Source organism: Kogia breviceps, chromosome 12, assembly GCF_026419965.1.
Source record: "Kogia breviceps isolate mKogBre1 chromosome 12, mKogBre1 haplotype 1, whole genome shotgun sequence".
Taxonomy (NCBI): domain Eukaryota; kingdom Metazoa; phylum Chordata; class Mammalia; order Artiodactyla; family Physeteridae; genus Kogia; species Kogia breviceps.
In genome coordinates, this window is record NC_081321.1 from 86,573,436 (window position 1) to 86,593,288 (window position 19,853).

Here is a 19,853-nt window from a genome sequence, read left to right on the forward strand (position 1 = left end):
ACCATAGGGAACCTAAACTGAAGTTCTCCAGAGCACTTCCCAAAGCAGATGACTCATGGAGGTTGATTATTAACCAAAGATTCTCAGAGCAAAGAGATGAGCACACAAAGTAGACAGCTTCCACCTAAGACCAGCAAAGTAACAGTTATGGTTACAGATAGAAGAATGGTTTTGGACTTTCTTTTGGCCAACCAGAACCATTGCCAACACTTCATATTATACCTGAATTAATGTTACAGACGAAATAAAACAATCTGTATCTAAGCTAAAAGAAAAGGCAGTCTGGCTACCTAGGGAATCATTAGGATGTGTTTTCTTGGTCAGGCCTGAAAAATCTTAGGTTATGGTAGTGAAATACATTCCACTCCCTTCTTACAATACTTCTAATTATTCTTGTTTATCTCACACTTAATGTTTATTGTCCAGTGTCTCAAATGTTTCAACCCAGCCACTGTCCCATAAGATGTTTCAATAAATAATTCAAAGACCCTTCCTCACAAAAGGAATTATGCAGATGGACTCAAACTGAAAATCAGATACCCCATCTTCAAGAAGAATCAACAACAGAGGTGAAGGTCTGGACAATCCTTAATGAAATCCTGCAGCTTTGACTGAGTGAGGAACAAGAGTGGAGACTGAGTAAGTAAGAAGTTCCCACACTCCCAGGAAAAGACTGATCTTTAGCCACGGTAACAAGAAGCCACCAGAACTGCTTTTAAATTCATTCACTCAATAAACAACTTGCCTTACTGAATGCATTTAGAAGGCAGCCGATCAATGGTAGTCCTTGTTTCTGAAGTAGGCAATTAGGAACAAATCCAGTCCAATAAATACACCTCTGAGGACCAACTAACAACAGCAGTCACACCCAAGTATCCATATCTCTACAGATGACATAGGCCTACTCAAGCTTTTGAACATCTGCCCATCCCTGAACTCCAGGCATCCCTAAAACCCTATAAAAGATCAGTAATTTGCTCTGCTTGGAGAGATCTCCCCTGATTCTTTACAACAGTGAGCAATAAATTCAATTTTGTTTTTTTACTTTGGATATTGAATGATGGTCTCATCATCTTTTGAAACCCTTTAAACACCCCTTGTAATAAATGCAAAAATCTTTAGAGACCTTTTGCTTTTACACATTTCCCTAGATGGTACAAAAAAATCACAACTTAGGTTAGCCTTGTTATGAAGAACTAACATAGACATTTAGCTTTAAAATAAAAAAAGAAGTATGGTGCTAAACATCTATTATTTTAAATAGCAAAAAAATTTAAATTATCGAATCATTCAAGTCAGTATTTTCTGGCTGAATATTCTGGGGTCACAATCAACCAAGATTTTATTCTGGCAAATTTCTTGAAAAATAGTTTTTATGCTTTCCAAGTAAGTGCTTTCACATAGCTGTGTTATAAGATTTTTTTTTTTTTTTCAGATGATGTGAAAATTCCTCTAAGTCACGTCTGCAATTTCAGCAGAACTCGGAGCACAGGAAGTAACATCCCGACCAGCACACTAGAAAAAGAGGACTCGGCTTCCCTGGCCCTAACTGCATCCTCGTCAGGCTTGATAGGATGGAAAAAAGCTCCCTTTCTTTTTTTTTTTTTCTTTTTTTTTTGGTGGTACGCAGGCCTTTCACTGTTGTGGCCTCTCCCGTTGCGGAGCACAGGCTCCGGACGTGCAGGCTCAGCAGCCATGGCTCACGGGCCTAGCTGCTCCGCGGCATGTGGGATCTTCCCAGACTGGGGCACGAACCCGTGTCCCCTGCATCGGCAGGCGGACTCTCAACCACTGCGCCACCAAGGAAGCCCCAAAAGCTCCCTTTCTGAATGCCTTGCTCCACAGGGCTCTGGCATGCTGGGCCTCCAATGAGGCAGGCAGTCATTTCATCTTCTGTGCTTACTGGCCTGGAGCCCAAGCATACCTGTCCAAAGAATTAATCATAAATATGGATTTAGGAAAGTATATCAATTTTAAGACCCTACAACCTAAGCTATAATAGCATAACACACTATTGTATAACAAAAAGGCAATCCCAGGGCTAAAAGGGAATCTCAAAAAAATCACCTGTTTCAACTTCCTTCCTTCACCATATTAATCAACTCCCAAAGTTAAAGTAGCTACTTTTACAACTAGAAAAAAAATTCTTGGAACTGTAGGTCCTCCCTTTACATTTTCTTTATCATTCTCTTCACACTTTCCATTCAACCCAAGCTGACCAATTAAGAGACAAAGGCAGAACAGTCACAGAAAGAATAAAGAGATCCTTACTTTCCAGTTGGAATCTGGTGGACTTAAATCCTGAGGAATGAGGAAAAAATGTGAGTGAAGTCAGGCAACCTGTTAAAATCTCCTGGTTGCTTAGCTCTTTCCTTTGAGATGCCATCTGGGAATAGGATGTGACTCAATGTCGTAATAAAAGAAAAGACATAACCACACCATTTAATAGGGGCCTACTATGTGCCAGGTATTATACCTGCTGTGCAAAGAGGAATCATTATCCTCATTTTATAGGCAAGAACAATAAGACCCCCCAAGGAATTAAGTAACTTGCCCAAGGCTAAGCCAATTAACTTGCTCAGCTATTGGGTGGGTGTCCTGGGATTCCAATTATGGCCATGTTACCATCATATGGCTACATTTTCCTTACTTAGAGAAGAATGACTCCAAGGAATGAGTCATGTGTTAGAATCATGGTAGAGACTCAATGCTAGATTCCACAGGATCTGATCCACTCAGTGATACCCAAAGAGACTCACTGCCCCAGTAATCCACAGCTATTAGAGATGATGATATTAAAATAACACAATAATAGCACCTTACATGCATTATCTCATTTCATCCTTATAACAACCCACAAAGCAGGTCTATTCTTAGCCTCCTTTTACAGCTGAGAAAACAGATGAGAGATTACCTTGATCAAGGTGACCCAGGCAGTGAGTGGTAGAAATCAAAGCTCAAGCCCTTCCACATTATATGACACTGCATCAGAGGAATGTGTCAGATCTCTCAGGTTTGCTGGGAGTGGGAAAAATGTTGAAAATCATCGTTCTACAGAATAAAATGAACTCTGCAGTCTGGTCTGCAAGACCGTTCATGATCTTGTCACAATCTGTAGTTTTCAACCTTATTTTCCATCACTCCCTTTCATAAACCCTATGCTCCAGAAATTTTCTTAGTATTTCTGTAAATACCCTGAGTCTTCTCATTTACTTAATGCTACTTCCTTTTTGCTGAAGTGGCATTTTCTGTGGATTCCACAAAACAAAATTTTATCCATTATAAAGGTTCCCTCCCTACCTAGAAATATACTCTCCCACTACTGAACTTCCATAGCACTTAGTCCTCTCAGGACCTATTCACGTCCTTGACTGGATTCCTACTTGACTTCAGTAGGCACAGATTCCATACAAACTCTGTGGAACGAATGCAATTTGGAGGCAAAACACCTGGCTGGAAGAAATATGAAGATCTAATGAAACCAGAGAGAAGAGGCAGCTTTAAGCCTCCAAGAACTGCCATCCTGAAAACTATGATCCTCACGAAGAGCAAAATAAAATGTCAAACTTATTCTTGTAAAACACAGTGGGTTAGGATTGTAGACTGGATCTGGACACTGTCTTGCCGAGTGGACTTGGACCAGCTACTCAACTTCTCTCCAGGTCGAGTGCCTCATGTGTAAGTGGGAACTAATAGTATAACTTAACCTCATTGGGCTGTGTTAAGTACTCAGTGAGTTCATACATGTAAAGTACCTCGAACAGTGTATGGCTCAGGATAAATGCTATATAAATATTTGCTATTACCATTTTGGAAACTCTTAAATATATATATTGAAAAAGTGGCTCAGAACACCAAACCTCAAGAAGGGATCTGTCAGAGATGGAAAATTTTCAGAATGAACAATTTAGGTGATAAGGAGATAAGCCGGCTTTTAATATAAGAGAGCCAGTACTCTTTTCCTCTCAAAAGTTGCAGATCAAGACGAGATAAAGCTGAACACTATAAAATAACAGAAGTCAAATTATGGCAGAAAGAGGCAAATACAGACTTCTAGGTAAAATACAGAGATATTAGAACACAGAGTGTACCCAGGAACCTGAAAGAGACTGTTTTGGGCTGAACAAATGTAAAAATAGATAGCTTCTAACTTAAAAAGGCTAATTCAAAATTAGCTATTTGGACTTGGAATACAATTTTTAAAGGAAAACAACATTTTAGGTATTGCCTGGGTTCTCTGGCTAACCCATAAAAGCCAGTTTCACTTAATATTACCTTAGCAGCAATTATAGATTTTAATGTTAAAGACTGTTTTAGTTGCCAGATAACATTAATATTAGCATATACATTATTAATTATGTACAACAATACTTTGTAACAAATCATCTTTACTGTAGGAGTGGGAATTCACAAAGTCAACTATTAGAAATGCAGGAAGGGATCTGAGCGATAGCTAGGGACACTCTACTTCCTGGTTTGCCCTGGATAGTCATGGTATGTTTGTGACTCTAATCATAATTATTAACAGCTCCCTTTCATTCTCGAAAGTGTCCTGGTTTGGACTAAAATTATATGGTTACCTTAGTGTTAGTATCTTCACCCTTGTGTTACAAGTGAGGAAACCAAGCCACAGAGCAGGGCTGTGACTTAGACAAAGTTATGGACTTAGGAAGGGACCAGACTTAGACCCCAGAAATATCTAGGAGTCTTCCTATCACACTGCCTGGACTCACCAGTAACAAGGTAATGGCAATGACTGTGATGGGCAGGATTTGGACACCAGCAATCCACATGAGATACAAAGTCTGTGTGAGCAAGGCTCTCCCCGTCCTGGAGGAACTTTACAGGGTCAGGAGATGAAGGCTGAGAGATTTAGGGGATCTTTGTGTACCTGAGCCTGACCTAGTTCTCCGTGCACTTGTGGCTTCTTGTCTACCACCCCTACTGATGTGGGAAAGACTATGAGAGAAATAGATTAGTTTTGGACATGTTAAATTTGAAACAACATTTCAACATTTAACTGGAGATGTAGAATAGGAAGCCAGACTGGAGATATCAGTTTGGGAGTTAGCGATGAAAGGGTGGTATCTGACGCTTAGGGCACTCATCAGAAGAGCAGGAAAAAGAGTTCTGCAGTAAAGAACACGTGTCAAAAGGAAGGTGAATGGTGAGGAGATGAAAAAGGCCTCAGGGCACTGAATGACCAGCTCCAAAAATGAGAGGAAGACAAAAATAACGTCTATAACAATAATGATGATAAAATGCAGCTACTACCATTACTGGAAACTTTTTATGTTCCATCAACTCTACCAGGTACTTTATATACATTAGCTTAGTTCTCATTACTATCCTCTGAGGTAGGGGAAAAAAATAAGGCCAGAGGTGTTAGAAAGCTTGACTGAAGTCACAAAATAAGCAGCAGAGCAGAAATTCAGACTCAGCTCTGCCTCTCAAGAGCTCTGTGATCTTTCTACAATGTTCTGCATTTTGGATCTTATCTTCCCTCTTTTCCACTTTGTCCTTCGTATGTGATGATTTATAAGGCTTATAAATATTTTTCTTCTGTGAAAACATTTATTTGTATGTCTTTGTAGTTAAAATAATGACACTGAGTCATGTGAATGTGACTTCAGAACTAAGATGTTGCCAATGCTTCTGTTAGCAAGTATGCGGACCATATTTCTGCCCCAAGCGTGTTCTACTAGATGAGAAATGGAAGCTGTTTGCTCTTAATTTGCACTGTTTGTGCTGTGGGTGTGTTCATGGTACAAGCATAGGTTTCAAAACAACCATGAACTATTATTTATAAAACAGAAACACTTTCTAGGAAATTCATTATTCAATATCCAGATTATTAATTTTATTATGAGGGTCACTCATTTGCTCATCTAAGTTTGGCTTGGGCTTTGCTGACAATAATTTTTCTTTTTTTTTTTTTTTTTTTTTTGCTGTACGCGGGCCTCTCACTGTTGTAGCCTCTCCCGTTGCGGAGCACAGGCTCCGGACGCGCAGGCTCAGCAACCATGGCTCACGGGCCCAGCCGTTCCGCGGCATGTGGGATCCTCCCGGACCGGGGCCCGAACCCGCGTCCCCTGCATCGGCAGCAGGCAGACTCTCAACCACTGCGCCACCAGGGAAGCCCAATAATTTTTCTTAAGAACACGAACTTGTTGGGAAATGTAAGATGGTACAATTTGCACATAAGTATAAAATGAAATAACAAACATGGCCTACTGAAAGGCAGCAATAAAAACTAAGGAGACTTCTGCTTTCTAAATTATATTAATAAGAAGTATAAGTATTACTATTTTGCTAAGAGCAGTTTCACATTTTTGATATTAATTCAAGTTTCTCATTAGCTACAGTATATATTCTGACCCTCCCTTCCAAAAAAAAAAAACCAAACCTATTAAAGCACTTTTAAACAATGAAATCCAGGCATAAGCACAAAGTGTGATTCTGAAGTTACATAGGAAGATGCTTATAACTTACTGTTATAAGGAGGTAAGTCTTAGGCTCCTCTCTATGTTTTGCATTTAAGTCTCATCTCCCACAGCTAAGAGAAGATCCTAAAGGGCAGGGACAATATCTTCTATTTCTTTTGTACAGTGACTAGCAAGATAATGTGCACTATACAGTTGAAGATAATGTACTTGGAAGATAATGTGCACTATACAGTTGACAAAATCCTGAGATTTGTATTTGTAACTTTACGAAATGAGAATTTGTCATTCCACCATTTAAGGGAACCATTTTGTCTCTCCCAATTAAAAAACAGATACAGCCAGGTTTTCCACAAGCTTTCACATGAATTTCCCATGGAATCTGGTGCTGCTTGCTAGACGTTTAGAAAAGTTCTTAGTAACCTAATTTTCTATATGAAACAATCAGTGCCTAAAAGAGGGAATTAAAATTTTCATTTAGAAGTGTTTGGGAGTCATTTTTTATGAATTATATTAACAACCACTTTGTTGGAATTTAGTAGGCCTCTAGGGCTAGAAAAATCTCATTTTTCTTTCCCACTGAAATACTTTAGAGCAGAAAAAATATTAATATACTCCATATGTGCCTATCTTTTTGCCTTTTGTAGGTTATGTCATCCAAAGTTTAAGCTTTTATCTCTTCACAGACAAAGGAGGCATATTTAGGAATTCAAACACAAAGGAGAACTAGTAGAGCCTTACATTAAGTAGGGAAGTGAACTACAATGTACTGCTGTTCCTTCTTCGTTCAAGAGATCATCAGTCTGCTTATCTGATTGACAGTTATCATTGTACCTTCTCAGGTTTATTATGCTGTCCAGGTACTATGTCCTTGAAAAAAACTGCAGGGAATAAGGCAAATAAAAGAATTAGAGACAGAAAACCCTGAGGAAGATATCAAAATTCCCTTCTGTACAGCTTAGAAGGAAGGCCACCAAGGTCCATCACAGCCTGGAATTCCTTATCATGCTTTTGATATCACAGATTAACAGGTTTTGAGCAGTCAATGGAGCATCTGAATAAGAAAGACGTGAAGGCAGAGGAAATGACCGCTTAGAGAGAAAGAACCCAATCCTCTCTAAGCTTGTAGAAGAAAGTATACTCGGGTTCCGTGAAATCAAAGTTGTGGGTTCAGTGGGCTAATCTGACACAGATGAAAAATTCTGTGCTAAAGCCAGTGACTGTACCTTAGCCACAGCTAGCCACCTCACAAATGCTGACTGATGGCACATAAGGAAGAATGGGTAATCAGCATGGTCAGCTTGGTGCTGACCCATCCTTAATGTTGGAAAAAAAAAACCCCTTAGAATGTAGTGTGGTTGGTGGTGTACTAAATATGGATGCCTTTTGCACATTACTTCAGCCTTGACGTATTCCAACTACTCTGATTGCTCTTGGGCACCGGGTGGGAACATGAGTAAGAGTACAATCCATCGCATCTACTGACTGTGGTTCAGTGGCCTTAATGACACATAACAAAAACACATTTGTTAGGTTCCTTCTAATTTCAGGACACATAATAAATACCTAAACAATGAAATGTGTGACATGTAAGCAGATTTTTAAATTTAAAAAATAGTTTCAAAAAATGGAGTCAGGGCTTCCCTGGTGGCGCAGTCCGCCCACCCATGCAGGGGACGTGGGTTCGTGCCCCGGTCCGGGAGGATCCCACGTGCCGCGGAGCGGCTGGGCCCGTGAGCCATGGCCGCTGAGCCTGCGCGTCCGGAGCCTGTGCTCCGCAACGGGAGAGGCCACACAGTGAGAGGCCTGCGTACCGCAAAAAAAAAAAAAAAAAAAAAAAAAAAAAAAAAGGGAGTCAGTGTGCATTTAACATGAACTCGACTATTCTAAGTCTCAAACAATTTCAAACTCAAGTTTACTTTTCACTTTAAGTAAGAAATAGTCAGCTACAGGACCAAAATTAGGAAGTCAATATGCTCTGAAAAACCTTAATTTAAAAAACTCCTTACTATGTAAAAATTCAAATATACACAAAAGTACATAGACTACTACACATTATCCCCACAGCAGTCTCACATTCCATCCTTCAGCTTCATCAATTTTCAACTCATTTCCAATTCCCTTTATCTAAAGCCAACCTTGCATTTTCCCTGGCCATCAAATCATGTCATCTCTAAACATTTCGGTAAATCCTTATAATTTTGACTGAACCCTGATAGAATTTGTGGTATTTTGTGTTTTATTTTTCATTGCCTTTTATTTTCTTTCTTTTTTTAAAAAAAATTTTCAATACCTAGGTCAGTGAAAGAGAGAAAATTTGAGCAAGGAGAAGAAAATTTAGATTTTTCAGTTTTTCTGGAATTTCTAGCACCTAAATACAGTTGTAAACTTTCTCCTTCCTGAAGGGGGTGACAGACCTAGCAAGGTACAGTCATTCAGTTTAACAAATACTGATTGAGCACTAGGAATGGGGCTGGGTGCTAGAGATTTAAAAAATGTGTAAAACAAAGACCCGTTCTCTAAATGGGTGAGACAGACACAGGAACAGATAATGTCAATGTGAAGTAGAAAAGCTAGGATAATGGTATTCACAAGGTACCATGGGAACAGAGAATAAAGGCACCAAATTAGGTATTCAAGAAAGGCTTCCAGGAAGATGACATCTGAGTAAATGCAAAAATACTGCAAAGAAATGTCATGATGTCATTATAATCAATTCAATATAAAGTTTCTTTCAAGTGGATTTCCTTCATTCAGTTGGTTGGGGAAATTAGGTGGTGTGGGGAAATTTCCTTAAAGAACGTTAGTCTGGGGGCTACCCTGGTGGCGCAGTGGTTGAGAGTCTGCCTGCCGATGCAGGGGACACGGGTTCGTCCCCAGTCCGCCGAGTGGCTGGGCGCGTGAGCCATGGCCTCTGAGCTTGTGCGTCCGGAGCCTGCGCTCCGCAACGGGAGAGGCCACAACAGTGAGAGGCCCGCGTACCGCAAAAAAAAAAAAAAGAACGTTAGTCTGGGAAGAGAGTGATATATCAAGAATTCAAAAAACAACCACTCTATCATGTCTTGTGGAGAATACCAAAAGAAAAAAGTCTTGGTCTCTCCCCTCAAGGAGGTAGGAATCTAGGTGGCGAGAAATTAAACAGGCATTAGAAAATTTTACTATACAATATTCAATCAAAATATAGAGTCTAGTGATGGAAAGACTGGTATGGACTGAAATATCTGAATAAGGGCTGGGACTTAAACCAAGGTTTTGAATATAAATTTAATCCAGATCCAAAAAGGAAGTCAGTCAAGTAAAGGATATTAAAAGATGAGTCTTAAGTGGTGAAGGAGTCTTTGTCTTTAAAAAGTACTTATTTAGGGACTTCCCTGGCGGTCCAGTGGTTGAGACTTCGCCTTCCAATGCTGAGGGTGTGGGTCTATCCCTTGTTAGGGAACTAAGATCCCACATGCCTCATGGCCAAAAAACCCCCAAAAAACCATAAAACAGAAGCAATATTGTAACAAATTCAATAAAGACTTTAAAAAATGGTCCACAACAAAAATTTAAAAATCTTAAAAAAAAAAAGTTCTTATTTATTCTGTCCATCTTTGGACTGAGTGAAGTAGGCAGGGAAAAGGTCAAGATTTTTTATCTCAACCTCAGTCTCTAAAGAGATGTGTAAATGTGTGTGCTCATGTATGTGTTATATATGTTAGTGTCTGAGCATGAAGACTTGATTTGACAATTTACAATCTGATTCTAAGCTATTCCATTGAAATAATGCACAATGTCAGATGCAAAAACAAAGATCTACTTTGCAGATTATCTGATTCTTAGGGAGAAAATAAAAACTAAAACTTATAAAAATGAAAGTTGTAAAAGACACATAAGAAAATTCAATCAATACTATAAAATTTTTTAAAAATGCAACTGTTATTTAGAGATTAGTGGCTCACCATTTACAATTCCATGTTAATAACAATAGTGTCATCTAACATGCATATAGCATCTACTATGAAGCAAGCTTTATGTAATTAATTCATTTAGTCCTCAAAAGTGACTATGAGGTAGGTAATACTATAGATCTTCCTTGACTTATGATGAGGTTACATCCCCAAAAACCATGATAAGCTGAGAATACTGTAAGTCGAAAATGCACTTAATACAACTACCCTACTGAATACTGTAGCTCAGCTTAGCCTGCCTTAAACATGCTCAGAACAGTAACATTATCCTACAGTTAGATGGGCAAAACCATCTAACACAAAACCTATTTTATAATAAAGTGCTGAATAGCTCATGTAGTTTATTGAATCCTGTACTGAAAGTTAAAAACAGAATGGTCGGGTACAGAATGGTCTTAAGTGGATCGGTTTATCGGTTTGTTGCCCTCATGAGCGCGTGGCTCACTGGGAGCTGTGGCTCGCTGCCACTGCCCAGCATCGTAAAAGAGCATCATACCGAATATCACTAGCCCAGGAAACGATCAAAATTCAAAATTCAAAGTACGGCTCCTACTGAATGCGTTATCGCTTTTGCACATGATAAAGTTGAAAAATCGCAAGTCAGACTGCCTGTATCCCTCCCACTTTATAGAGGAGGTAACTGAGACACAGAGAGATTAATAATTACTCTCCTCAACTCTAGTTTTTCAAACTTTACTGGTCAGAATTTAGGTCAGAGGTTAACAAAAGACATATAGGAATACTGTGAGCATAAGGTTGAAATCTAATATTTTTATGAATTCGGAAAAATTTCTTATATCCTTCATGAACTTAAGAGAAATAATGCATGATAGTATGTTGGCACAGAACCATAAACATAAACATCAAATCCATCCATGAAGTGAAGAGGTAAAGTTACAAACAGGAACTTGCTCTAAAAATGGCATGCTTACAAACAGACCAAAGAACAGTCTCTTAAATATTTCCCACAGGATTGATTACACACATGAAGAACATAAATTATAATAAATGACCATATCATATGTAGCAATAAAGATAGCCAGTAGTAAAAATGCATTTGAAGTAACTGCTGTCCCTACTGAATAGTAGAAAAATATTACTCCCGAGGTGGAATTAGTTGCTTTTTCTTCCAAGCTCTGACAGCAAATTACACACAGCTATTCGCAGCATTTATATCCTATTATAATATAATATAGTTATTTGTTCATGAGGTAGTCTTCCCTCCAGGCTATGAGTCCTTGAGGATAGGGTCTGAATTTATTCATCCTGGGATTTAAAACCCACCCCTGCATCTAGTAGAATGAAGGTTTATTGAATGAATAAATGAATGAATGATTTGATAAGTGACTTTTAACAAAATCTTGGGTGCTATAAAGCATTATAGAAAAGTTAAAAATATCAATTAAGTCATAAGGGTTTTTGTTCTTTTATGAGCAGATTCTTGTCTCCTCTGCCTGGCATTTAAGGCCTTTCTGCATTGGCCCTAATCTACCTTCCTAACCTCATCTTCTCTTCTTTTAGTTATATCCTCTGTATGAATTACTTTGCTCTTTCTGGTATAAGCTCTGTGCTTTCTCATCTCTATGCTTTTACTCAGTAACCTCCAAAAGTTTAGCTTATGCAGCCCTTTCAATATAAATGAGTATACTTATGTAACACTGTGCTAATGTTTATTGTAAAGCAATCATAAAAATAGGAGAAAATAGACATTTTAAACAAATGAGGTAGACATATAAATAGAAGTTTTAATCTTATCTTTCTGTACACAATGCATTGTTTTGCACGTACATCACTTTAAAAATCACTGATTTACATCAGAAGGACAAATCTCAGAGAGTATTTGTGAGAATGAAGTAAATCTGTACATGGAAAGCACTTAGAACAATGCTGGTCATACAGGAAACATAGTAAATGTCAGTTAATTTCATTAACATCATTATCGGCAATGCAGTTTCTTTCCACACACTTATCCTCCAGCTCGACTCCTACAATCCACCTGAAGGCCAAATTCAAATGTTATCTTTTCAAAGAATTATTTGAATGCATCTCTTAAGTTAGGATTTCTCACTGTATGAGGTACCAAATCCTACAGAGCTTAGCAACAAACCATGGCTAAGAAGCCAAAATAAAGCTGGAACAGTTGGGAAAAAAATTTAGGATGGGTCAATGGAAAATGAGGCAAATGGAAACAGATGTGATTATTTACCCAAAGAAAAGTAAAATACACAAAAAGGGCTTCCCTGGTGGCGCAGTGGTTGAGAGTCCGCCCACCGATGCAGGGGACACGGGTTCGTGCCCTGGTCTGGGAAGATCCCACATGCCGTGGAGCGGCTAGGCCCGTGAGCCATGGCCGTTGAGCCTGTGTGTCCAGAGCCTGTGCTCCGCAACGGGAGAGGCCACAACAGTGAGAGGCCCGCGTAACACAAAAACAAAAAAACAAAAACAAAACAAAAAAATACAGAAAAAGGAAATATAATACATTATCTGGCTCTATAGTAAACAGTGTTTAGATAGACCCAATAATAGAAACATTGACTACTAATTTAACCAAAAACTGTTATATAACCATATGGGAAAAATGTGGCATTATAACAGCTCCCAAATCCTCAATTTTTATTAGCAAAAGTCTAAAGAAGATTAATCATGAACTAGAAATCTAGGCATATTACTTTAAAACTTATAGATAAATACCAGAAGAAATTTAAGAACAATAGGGAAAAAGAGAAGATTTTCTTTCTAGAAGCTTCTAGAAAGATAAAAGTAGTTCTCTCCCATGAGATCAGCAGTGAGAATGGTATGTATTGTTCTTTTCAATGGTAGTAGAAGTTAAAAAGCAAGGAAGCAATGCCTTCAAAATTCTAAAAGAAATAATTCTATATCCAGTCAAGCTATTCATGTAAAAGCATTTTACAAAATGCAAAGACTCAAAAATTTTTCTCCTATGCAGCAGTCTTTCTCAGGAATTTATCTGAAGATGTGTTCATACAAAAGAAGAGAACAAATAAAAGGGAAGACACAGAATCTAGGAAACAGGAAATTCAACAGTTCTATTGATCACATCATATTAAAAGTTATTGGTTTTAAGAAGATCAAATCAATATGAAGGCATTCAGCTGATTTTTGAAATGTTAAAATATTTCTTATGCCTTTAGATTACAGTTACACTTTTACATCAATCTGAGCATAAAAGAGATTACAAGAGGTTTCAACTCTTACCTGTAACACAGCAGCAAATAAGTATACTACAACGAAGATTACAGTTAAAGAAGTGTGACCACTTTTCATCAAATGAATAGTGTAGAGGAAAATTAAATGCCCAGGTATCACTAAAAGCAGTAGAACTTGAGCAGACTTATTATTTACTCCTGTAATATAAAATGTAAAAGTTGTTTAAATCATATTTTGGTGAATAATAGGTCACAGTTGTTAAAATTTGAGGATTACTTCTAGTTACTATATTGCATAGAATCACATAAAATTCAATTGCTAAAAATAAATTTTAACTATTTACAATTCACTTAATTTTTTAAAATTCTCCCTATATGTTATATATTAATTAAATAAAAGGTGGTTGATAAAAACTTGCTATGAAGAACACTGGTCAAACTATAATATCTATTATACAAACAGAGAAAAGACAAAAGAAAAAATATGAAGTTCTTAAAGTACTGAAATGTGGTTTTTTCCCTACATCATTTAATTCCTTTTTATTGATCATTTTAATGACTAAATGACATCTCATGATCTTCTAATAGAGGACCTTTGGTTATGAAATGTTTTATTTTTATTTTTCCTTTAGAATTCTTTCACTGCAATTTTTAAAGACTGGGCATTTCTGATCCTCATTCAAAAGTTACATTTATTACATTACATTTATTTTCATCAGAAAAAAAAATCTGTCAAGAATTTAAAATTGTGGTTAAGTTTTTTGGATATCATATGCCTGGGACATAATAATGTCCTTGTAACTGAGGTTATCCCCTCTTATTCTGCTTGTTTGGGATCAAATGCCTACATTTAGAAAGGTCCAAAAGATTAATATACAAAAGACAGATGGTATATCTGTCTCCCTAAATCACCTAACAGTGCTTTCTTATAGGCACAAGGTTCCTCTTTCCTGACTCCTAAAACAAGATATCCCAGGGAAAGAATAAAGAGAAAAACTATATAAAGCTCCTCAGCAACTGCAGAATTGATCCAAATTGTGGTTTTTTTGTTGTTCACTGAGATTTAGTGAACAAAATCTATTCTAGTCTTTAAAATCTATTTAGCTCTCAAAAATGGAAAACTATGCAATATTCACAAACAAAATATGTATTCAACAAATGCTGCCTGCCTATACTCATAGAGAGCAATAGTTCCTGAATAAAATATGCAAAAATCCACAAGCACCTACCTGGACCAAAAAAAGTTCTAAATGGGCAGTAACCACCTTTGGGTTCATCGGGCAGTTCTCCTGGAATGCTGTGTAAATGGAGGTAAGTAGAAATCCTGCTAGCCTGAATGGCTACCAAATTACCACCAATACCTGAAACATAAGGAAAAACAAACAAGGTAGTTATCTTCATATTTTAAATAATGTGCATACATTCAACTGAATACAAGCCTCTTTATGTCACATCCTGGGCCAAGAAAACAAACAAAGAATTCTTCTGAAATGTTGATTTATTAAATGTTGCGGTAGATATTCCAAAGACATAAAATCACTGCTGTGAAAGACTCATTCATTATTTTTTCAAATCTAACTCACTGTTTGGTCTGAAAGCAGAGTTAAGTAATTTAAAAAAATTACTATCACAAGCAAGATATAAAACTAGGTAACAAGATATTTCATGTTTATCATCTTAATGACAGGGAAAACAAGCTAGATTTATTCAAATAGACAAGGCTTGATACATGTCTCTCAGGTTACTAAAGAAATAGGTATAAGACACTGAAAAAATTACTCAAGCAAGTCATCTTTTAACCTAGATTATCCTCTCATATACTCAGAGGAAGGGGAGTTGATGCCTAGAAATGAAATGAATTCCAAAGGGTGGTAAGTGCCCCCAAGGTAAGTTAGGACACCCAAACTCTTTCTCCTTTGACAGATTATGGGAGGAAGAGGTAGTAGTCATAAAAGCAAGTAGGAAGGAAGCAACTGAAAATTTCAAATTCTTTAATGCTGAGTGTGGGCTAACATGGGCACTTGTGAGACAGACTGAGGTAGGACAGAACACTTGAGAGAGCCGACCTTGGTGGCACACAGAAAGAAATCACATCCATTTCTTTTTTTTTCCTTTTCTTTTTGCGGTACGCGGGCCTCTCACTGTTATGGCCTCTCCTGTTGCGGAGCACAGGCTCCAGACGCGCAGGCTCAGCGGCCATGGCTCACGGGCCCAGCCGCTCCGCGGCACGTGGGATCTTCCCAGACCGGGGCACAAACCCGCGTCCTCTGCATCGGCAGGCAGACTCCCAACCACTGCGCCACCAGGGAAGCCCCACATCCATTTCTGATTCCCTCTCTCATATGAAACAAAAGCTGCTTGAGGTGATGAAGGAAACACTCCAGCTACCTGACCCCAGGCAAAGATCAGCTGCCACTGGAGGAAGAGTAGAAGTAATAGCTGTCTGCTACTGGAGAAGTGGAAGGAAATCTTCCTGCTTAAGACCAATCTGAGTAATTGATTGGTCTTAAGAAACATTGAGAAGGCCTCACCTCTGTGGAGGTGCATAGGAACTGCCTAAGATTGAGACTAGTGCAAGAGAATCCCAAGTCCCATCCCATGCCTTGTACCATGTAACAAGCATCAACAACCTACTGTGAGAAGAGAAGCAAGAGCACAGAAGAGAAGCAAGAGCACAGATAGTTAAGCCTTTCATGCTCCAGGCATGCAGCACTCCAAGCTTCACACTGAGCATAAGGTAGCAGGAGCTCATTGATAAATCTGAAGTCAGTGGTGCACTGAAGGTAACTATAACAACCACAAAAACCAGACCCAGCTCAACTACTGATGAGACTCACACAGGCCTCCATACTAATGACCTAATAGAAGAAAAAGCCTGCCTTTAAGGCATAAATAATATTTATCTCAACCTCCAATGTTCTTTTATACACAATGTCCAGCATTTGATAAAAAATTTCTGAGACAGTAAAAAGCAATAAAGAAAACAGACTATTGTCAGGAGTTAAGAAGTCAATAGGACCAGACTCAGGACTCAGGTGTTGAAACTATGTGACAAGAACTTTAAAATTACTATGATTAATATGTTAAAGGATCTAGTGGGAAAGAGCTTCCAATATGCATTATTAAAAGATGGGAACATAAATAGGTTAAAAGTAAAGGTACGGAAAAAGATATACCATATAAACACTAGGGGAAAGAAAGCTAGAGTGGCTATATCAATATCAGAAAGATAAAAAAAAAGACTTTATAACAGGGGATATTACCAGAGAGAAAAACAAACATTGAATAATGGCTGAGGAGGTCAACTCACGAAAAAGACATAACAATCCTAAATGTAGTTGCACCTAAAAATAGATCTTCAGAATACCCACAGGAAAAACTGATGAAACTGAAAACAAAAACAAAAACAAAAACCAGACAAGTTGGTATTTATACTTGGAGACTTTCTCACTCTTCTCTTATTAACTGGTAGAATACACAGATTTAAAAAAAATCAAAACTATACAGGAGATTTTAACAATAATAACAACCAACTTGATCTACAGGACATTTATAGAACACAACACCCAACAAAAGCAGAATACATATTCTTTACAAATATACACATAGAACATTCACTCAGATACACCATACTATGAACCATAAAACAAGTCTCAATAAATTTGAAAAAACTGGAACACATAAAAGTATGTTTCCTGGCTACAACAGAAAAGATAGATATCTGAGAATTCCCCCAAATGTTGGAAAGAAAACAATACACTTCTAAATAACCCACAGGTCAAAAAAGAAATCACAAAGGAAATTTTAAAATATTCTGAATTTAATGAAAATGAAAACACAACATATTAAAGATTTGTGCACACAACATATTGAGATAAGTACTCCACATAAAGCAGTCCTTAGAAATTCACAGCATTAAATCTTATATTAGAAAAGAAGAATGATCTATTATCAATGGTCTAAGGTTCCCATTGTAAGAACCTAAAAAAAAGAAAATTAAACTGAAAGAAAGCATAAAGAAGGAATAAGAAGAGCATAAATCAATGAAATAGAAAATAGAAACAATAGAGAAAAGAAATGAAAGCAAAAGCTGGTTCTTTGAATAGACCAAGAATAAAAGAAGACACAAATTTCAATATTAAGAATGAAAGAGGAGTCATCACTATAGACTATGCAGGATTAAAAGAATAATATGGTTACACCATGAACAGCTTTATGCCAGAAAATAATAGCTTGGGTGAAATTTTAAAATTCCTTGAAATACACAAACTATAAAAACTCACTTGGCAAGAATGAATAGCCCTATATCTATGAAGCAGTAGTTCTCAGCTGGGGGTGATTTTGCCACCAATTATCGACCCCCAATCCAAAAAAGAGAGATTTGGCAATATCTGGAGACATTTTTGGTCATCGTAATTTGGGATGTTTCATTGGCATCAAGTGGGCAGAGGCCTGAGATGTTGCTAAACAACCCACAGTTCACAGGATGCCCTCCCCACAATATGAAATTATCTGGCCCCAAATATCACTAGTGTCAGCATTGAGAAACCCTATGTTGAGGAAATTGAATTCATAGTTAAAAACTTATTAATGAAAAAAAACCTTCAGGGCCTGATGCCTTCACTATCTGGAAACTGAGAGAACACGCCTTTAAATAACTTGTGAATTAAAGAAGAAATCATAATAGAAATTTTAAAACATTTGTATTTGAATGGAAATTAACTATTACATATAAAAGCAAGTGTGGTGCAGCTTAAGCAGTAATGAGAAGCACATTTAAAGTCTTAAATGCATATACTTAAAAAAGAAGGAAGACTTACTGACCTAAGCATCCATCTCAAGAAGCTGGAAAAGATAGAAATATAAACACAAACTAGAATAAGAAAAGTAATGAAAGAGAAAAAAGTAAGAAGATCAATAAAGCTAAATATCAGTTATCTGAAAAGAAAAAAAGAGTAGGGAGAAACAAGAGGAAAAAAAAGGAAATCATAATTCCAATTACTACCAATATTTAAAAAATAAGATTATGAACAACTTTATGCCAATAAACTTGAAAATTTAAATGGGAAAATATTCTAAAATATATATAACTTAAAATTAACTCAAGAAGAAATACAAAATCTGAATCATTCTATGACTAAAGAAATTAAATCTAAAATTTTTAATCATCTTCAAAAAATCACCAGGTCCACATAAGTTGTTTGCTTTGTTGTTGTTGTTGTTTTTTTCAAGTGAGTTCTACCAAATATTTAAGTAAAAAATAATAATAAAAAGAATAAATTACAAACTCTTACATTACTTTACAGTATAAAGTATATGAGTAAGTATATCTAACTCACATAACTCATAACTCTGAGTTCAAAATTCAACAATGACAATATGAAAAAGGAAAATTGTAAGTCAATCTTATGAATAAAAATAAATGTAAAAAAGATATCAAACTGTTGGCAAACCAAATCCAGCAAAATGTTAAATGTGTAATACACCACAACAAAATTGCATTTATGCTAGGGATGTAAGGCTGATTTAATAATTGAAAATAATATAATACGGTACATTAACAAATAAATGAAGGAAAAAATAATATGATTATATGAATAAACGCAGAAAATTTGATAAAATTCATCATTTTATTATTTATCATTAAAAACTCGTAGCAAATCAGGAATTGAGGGGTACTTTTTTAACCTGATCACTACACACGCACACACGCACGCCTACACGTGAAATCTGTGATATACAAAAGAGGTACTGCAGATCAATAGAGTGGTATGGATTTTTCAATAAATAGTACCAAGACAGTTATTAATATGCCCAAAGAATACCATGAAATTGGACCCCTCTTCTCATACTATACACAAAAATCAGTTCCAAGTAGATTAAAGGCATCATGTGAAAGGCAAAATAATTAACATAATTAGTATAGAAACTTATTGAAGTTTTAACCTCTCATGAAGTTAAAACCCCATCATGATCACTGGTTATATTTTTAAACTATAACAGAATTATTACCTTGGAATAGCTTCCCTTAATGTCAGAAATGCTTTCTTGCTATCACGACATACTCTACACTATTAAGAGCAAGTCTATCAGCATTTCTTTTAAATTACTTAAATTCCTCACAGATTAACTGCACTACTAGAGCTAGTAGAGAGCATTTAAAGATTGTCACATAAATTAATAACATTAATAAAAACCAGATTTCCAACATACTAAATAATTAGTGAGAGCTTTCAGTATCCATAAGACCTAATTTCTAAGTGTCTTATTGCTAGAATGAGCTCCACTGATAA

The 19,853-nt window shown here is 36.8% G+C and overlaps 1 protein-coding gene across 1 annotated transcript in view; it reads right to left on the minus strand.

Moving 5' to 3' along the window:
- The window catches only part of SLC41A2 (solute carrier family 41 member 2), a 123,649-nt gene that overhangs the window by 19,323 nt on the left and 84,473 nt on the right, over window positions 1-19,853 (minus strand). Inside the window, exons 9-10 of the mRNA XM_067010015.1 lie at window positions 14,790-14,921; window positions 13,610-13,758 (exon numbers count right to left, since the gene is read on the minus strand). Of these exons, the coding sequence (XP_066866116.1) occupies window positions 13,610-13,758; window positions 14,790-14,921 (281 nt within the window). The remainder of the gene's footprint in view (window positions 1-13,609; window positions 13,759-14,789; window positions 14,922-19,853) is intronic.